Source organism: Trifolium pratense, linkage group LG6 (assembly GCF_020283565.1).
Source record: "Trifolium pratense cultivar HEN17-A07 linkage group LG6, ARS_RC_1.1, whole genome shotgun sequence".
NCBI lineage: Eukaryota > Viridiplantae > Streptophyta > Magnoliopsida > Fabales > Fabaceae > Trifolium > Trifolium pratense.
In genome coordinates, this window is record NC_060064.1 from 23363710 (window position 1) to 23369768 (window position 6059).

At 33.0% G+C, this 6059-nt stretch overlaps 1 protein-coding gene across 2 annotated transcripts; it reads right to left on the reverse strand.

The window, feature by feature from the left end:
• Positions 1-228: 228 nt before the first annotated feature.
• Positions 229-4136, reverse strand: LOC123889825 (WEB family protein At2g38370-like). Of its 2 annotated transcripts, XR_006802648.1 has the most exons (3): positions 3867-4111; positions 814-2389; positions 229-345 (listed from the first exon to the last, which is right to left on the reverse strand). XR_006802648.1 is itself a non-coding variant. In XM_045939327.1 (2 exons), exons 1-2 carry the CDS (start codon positions 4071-4073, stop codon positions 884-886), a joined length of 1713 nt encoding a protein of 570 aa, XP_045795283.1. In that variant the 5' UTR covers positions 4074-4136; the 3' UTR covers positions 481-883. The 2 variants fall into 2 exon arrangements, 1 of the variants encoding a protein (XP_045795283.1); XM_045939327.1 differs by lacking the exon at positions 229-345 and having other exon boundaries at positions 481-2389; positions 3867-4136.
• Positions 4137-6059: the final 1923 nt, after the last annotated feature.

The window sequence follows — 6059 nt, forward strand, 5'->3', positions numbered from 1 at the left end:
GAACACCAGCAATAGTTGGAAAAAAATTATTTTTTACCGTCTATCAAAGTTTAATGAACCATTTTCCTTATTCAAAAACCTTGATGACATATTTGAAGCCCTTGTCTAACTGCCGGTCTTGCTCTTGGGACAACTTTTGCATGCACATATTTGATAGTTATACAATAATAAAACCTAACAAAGAAACTTCAATTTTTTAATGAAGAATCCATTCTTAAAGTTTGGATCAAATCTTAAAGTCATGAGATTATTTTTTCTCTGTAGATGAAGTGACAAACACCACCTGAAGTTCACACACCCACAACTGTGAGGTTCCAGGTTTGAACCCGGATAAAGATGTTTAACCTATCAATATCGACATTATCAGTTGAGTTAGGTCTTACGAACAAAGTCATAAGATTTGAGGAATATAAAATCCACATAGAAGCTCTGTTTTCTAAACTAGAACAGCCATTACTTTTCTCCTTTCATTTCCTTTCCTTTTCAATGACTTACTTAATGTTATTATGAGAATCACATTGTGCAAAAGAACCAATAGTAAATAAGCTCTTCAAACCACATTTTAAAAACATTAAGAAAATGAACATTATAACACTACTACTACTACTGCTACTTAGAATAAGATCAAGAAATTGCACAAGCATAATTACTTAGTTAATATACAAGCAGGGACAACAACCTAAATACCATAAAAATGTACTGCAAAATGCGGAGAATGACATAACTGAACATATAAATTATATTCAATATTTAGAACATTAAAACTAAAGAGCGACACATTTTGGTTCCGCTATAGTTAAATAAAAGACTTACCTAAGGAATGTGATAAGGACTCATCGGAGATGCTGGATAGAACATAAAATTGATCAAACAATCTATCTATTCACCTCAAATTCAGCGTTGGGTTCTTCTTTTTTTTATGCTGTTTTGACAAAAGAAGAGAGAATCTTGCAAACCCAAATTTCTTTCTCTTAGTAGAAGACTGCTTCTGACCATTTTCTTTCTCGACTTGCTCATCAGACAACGGACCATCATTGTCTTTGCCAAGCATCTGGCCTAATGACTCACTCCGTTTCATCGAGATTCTTTCACCTTGAACTATCTCCTCTTCAATCTCTTCCGGCATAAGCAGCTTTTGGCTCAGTATTTGTCCTATTGATAAAGTTGACTTTAAAACAGGCTTGGCTTCATCGTTTACCAAATTCAATCCATTTACATCAAGTAACCTAGGATCTCTCCTATGATCAGATGGACCAGAGTTTTTAAACTTCATACAGCTATTCGTCAAAGAACGCCTTTTGTGACTGTCAGATCGCCACTTCCTCAAAGCCTCTTCAACTTCTAGCTTCCCTCTATCTGCGTCTTCTACCCTTTGTAAAGCTTCTTCAAGTACCTTCTTGCGGGTTTTAACTTCTTCTGCTGCTTCCTCTACCCTTTTTAAAATATCCATTTGCGATGAATTTGCTTCATCGACTTCAAGCATAGCTTCTGCTACTCTATTCTTTGATTGTTCTTGTGCTTCTTGAGCTTTACGGATTAGAGTAGTATATTCTTCAAACGAAAGAGTAATTTCCTCGCATTTTTGCGTACATTCTCCTGGTGAACCATCATGGTTAGACAACGCGTTAATATCTGCAAGGGTAGCAGCTTCTGCAGCTCTAGAAGCTTCCTTCATTTTCGTTGCCGCAACCAACCTGATTTCTGCAGTTTTTATCATAGCTTTTGTCATCTCAATCTCAGACATTGTTTCCAAAACTTCTGATTTTGCGGATTCTCTCATTTTTCTGAAATGCTCGGCCTCCGAATTCAATCGATGGAGCACTATTGTAACATCTGAAGGATCACCAGAAGCAGCAACTTTTACAACTTGCAGTCTTAATCTGGTTTGGTTTAGCTCATCCTCAAGAGAAGACACTTTTGAACAATTTTGAGTTAACCTTTCACGGGTTTTCTCAAGTGAGATCCATTCATTCTCTAATTTCTTATTAAGAGATTCAACAGTAGCTCGTACATCGGCAATATCATGAGTAGTTTTGGTAAGGTTCAACTTGGCCTGCTTCAATTCCATTAATATTAAGTTTGGCGAAGATACATGGGAAGGTATAGAAGATTCCTTCGCAGATTGAAGAAACTCAGACGGACTCGATTGGTTTTCCTTCATTTCTTTCTCATTTACCATTGATCTTTGATCACACACATTCATCCCAAAATTCAGATTTCTTTCAGATTCTTCCTTTTGCAGCTTTGATTTCAAATGTTCAACAAGCCTTTTGGTCTTTTCCAATTCTTTCAACACATCAAGAGTTTCTCTTTCTTTCAGCATCAGTTCTTTCTCGAGCAATCTTGCCTGCTCCTCCAGTTTCTCTTTATCAAGCTCTTCTACATGGTGCTGCCAACAAAAGAGATGATGAGAACTTACTATATAGTTCAATGAGAATATTTACGTAAACGTTGACCCGCACACAGAATATGGGGGTGTAGAATGACAATGTAGCTCGGTAATGGAAAATTATAGACTAGCTAATTTTATTCCTTCATGTGAATCCTCTATAAGAAGAATGTACTATGAGGCTTAAATACGTCAAAATTGATAAAGTATTGATGTCGTACTTGTATCCACATCCAATACTGATACGCATACAATATTTTCATATACACATCAAAGAAGAATCCCCCAAAACTTTGACGAAAAAAATATTGATTGATAAGTTTGGTATAGAACCTCAAAAACTTGTCTTCAAGCTTTTTGCGAGCAGAATTGGAATACATTTTGACATTGGGTCATTTGTTTTGGGAAAAACAAATACATTTGTGACATATTTACAATGCAAATAATATAATTTTGATCCGGATAAGAAAACGACAACTCTATATGAATTATGTTGAAAAGTTATGTTAACTTAGCATATATCGTATATAGTATTTGGGTTTCATAGACAATGTAGCTCTATCAAGTAACTAAATTCAAAATATAAATAAGGAAAATATTATTTATCTACTTCCGATGTTTTCTAACATTCTCCATTAAATAATATCTATATAATTATGACCTAATTGCATTTCATCAGATCCAAAGAACCCTAACACTCAAAAGAACATAAACAAAATTTATATATCATAATGCATGAGCTAGACATGGAGAAACAAGCAGTAAACCATCAAATTAGTCTCTAATTTTGTAGAACACTCTCAAATAGGTCGAGATTATTATGAATATTTCAACAAACAAAAAAAGTCTCAGTCAAGTTGGACCTTATATTGAAACACTTACTATCAATTAAGTCCTTATATTTTTTTGGGTCAAGTAGCCTAGTGACTAGAATTTCACCTTTTAAAGTGAATAAGTGGGGGTCACGTGAGCACAACTCAATTGGCAGGGACATTGTATGTAATATGCAGGGATCAGGGTTCGAACCCTAGTACTCCCACTTATTCACCTTAAAAGGTGAAATTCTAGCCACTAGCCTACTCGACCCAAAAAAAAAAACCTGAACAAGTGGGTTTACCAGGGCTCGAATCCTAATTCTACATATTACATGCAATGTCCCCAAGCTATGCTCTCACGGACAATTAAATCTATATTTTAGCAAGCTATTATCAATTTTGTCCTTAAATTTATCTCCTTCCTATCAATTTAATCCCTAACATACTCCAACAAAGACTAATATGAGTAAAATTTGACAGAATAAAGAACATTTTTGAAATATTGATAAAGTTAAGACCTATTTGACAACTCCCTATAAAGTTGGCACTAATTTGGTGGTTTACTCAAAATAGTTTGAAATGGGTCTATAAAATGCAAGAAATTAAATCACAATTAATCACAGAAACAATGTACATGGAAACAAAATCGAGAAAGTAATTACCATAGAATGATGAGAAGTAAGAGATGAAAGATGATTAACATTGAGAAAGGGTTTCCAATAACCAACACCACCGAACCGGTTAACAGCTTCTTTAACCGATTCAAATGGAGCAGAAGTGTCAATCTCGGTTCTATAACTGTTATTTGATGAACCCGGTTCAGAGTGATACGTCGTCGTTTTCATCACTTGAGTTTCTTCCATGTTCATTAGTACTACACAAAGAAGAAAACTTTGGTTTGGTTGTCGAGAGAATTTGAAAATAGATAGAACAGAGACAAAAGGAAAACGACAAAAATCAAATGTTGTTGTTGTTACTTAGTACAACATAAAACGGTGTAGTATGATGTGGTGTCGTGTTGGAGGGAGGTTCAAGTGCATTAGATTTCCTAAAAGGCCCATTTGGAAAAAACTAATTTTTACCATATTTATACCAATGTATATAAAGGAATTTGATTTTATTATTAGTCAAAAAAAAAATTGACTAAAGGATTATACCAATATATAAATCAATATAAATTTTATTATTAGACAAAAAATAATTATTTTGAAGATTTTTAAATTTTGACTTTTTATTATTAGTCAAAAATAAAATTTGACCATAGGAATATAGTAATTTTTTTATGAGACTATTTTATTTATATTTTATTTTTTTCTTTATTTAAATAAATAATAAATTTGTACAAATATCTATATTTTTATATAAAATAAAATTACAAACTTTTTTCTTAAAAAAAAATACAAACTTTGGGTGTAGCATTTTTCTTAATTTGTTGTTTACTTTCAAAATATTTCATGTGATATAAATACTAAAATTGGTCTAGAGTTTTTTTTTTTTTTTTCGTTTCAATAACTTTATTTTGTGATATGTGAAATTGGTCTTAATTAACAATGATGTTTGTATAAGCATAATTATTAAAGGTATTTCATTTCAATAAGCTTGATTATGGAATTTATTTTGTTTGAAAGTAATTTGCTTTATTCTTTGACAAATTCTAATATGGACCACTTCTTCAAGTGATTTATGGTGGACCAGACATGAATAACGTTATAACAAATAAGAATTTCATAAAATTCACTGTTGGATTGAAAGTTTATATCATATAGATCATCCATAGAAAAATTGAAAATAATTGGATATGTTATCGAAACCCATACCGTTAATCTTGATAAGTCTCAATAATATTTGAAATGATTTTAAATTTTTCTAAAAAATTTTATGGAAGATCTTCCTGTGAGGAATAAAAGAGGGGCACGATCTCCTCTTAACGTTTGTCCACATCGAGTATCTCAACTTCTAGGAGAAGAACAAGGGCAAATCGCCAAATCCAACTTATGTTTTTGGTGCTGCAACTTTGCACTTAGATGGTCAAACTTTTGTTTTTGGCCTGTCATGCGCCCACTTAGCTACTAAGGGACAATCCCATTTGTGCATGAAACCCCATTTGAGTGACACTCATTTTGGTTAGTCGTAACGTTTCCAATTGAGCCACAAAAATGTCCCTCGTCAATTAACATAACGTTCCCAATCGCCATCTTTAAAGAACAACTATATAAATTTTATGAGTAACCAACGACGAACTATACGGCTATTTATACACGAATTGACAAAAACTAACACAAACTAAAAATGAACGCAACAAATAGAATAAAACAGATGAGGAGAGGTGAATGAGAGAATGGGGGCAGACCTTTTACTTGTGCAAAAGGCTTGACCACTGACTGGGCTGCTACTTAAGTAGCAGACGCTGTCTGCTAGGCAGGTAGCGGACAGTGATTTCAAAAAATTTCACTTTTATAATGTCCGCTACTTAAAGTAGCGAAAAAACAAAATTAAAAATTAATATAGCGCACGAGAAGCACCGAACGCGCAAAAAATAAAAAAAAAAAATAAAACTCTTAATTAATGTATAGTGCTTATACAAACACCCAAAACATTAAACCAAGGGTGAATTAGGAATTTTGTTCTTCTGACCCATATATTGTATAAGGCGTCCGTTCTGACCAAATTATCCCTAAGCATGTTTTAGAATGTAGAATTCAAAATTAACTAGACCCTTACCCGTGCGATGCACGGGTGTTATTTGTTGTTTATAATATATGCAACTACAAAATTTATATAATTGAAGGAGGAATAACCTATAGTTGAAACTTGAAATAAAAAAAAAAATCATGAACATACATTTTTTTTTAGGC

Excerpts from the sequence above, each read along its gene's own strand:
- LOC123889825 (XM_045939327.1), bottom strand. The coding sequence starts at position 4,073 with ATGAACATGGAAGAAACTCAAGTGATGAAAACGACGACGTATCACTCT. Across the intron at positions 2,390-3,866 it reads TTACTTCTCATCATTCTATG|CACCATGTAGAAGAGCTTGA; the intron begins GTAATTACTTTC and ends TTTTGTTGGCAG.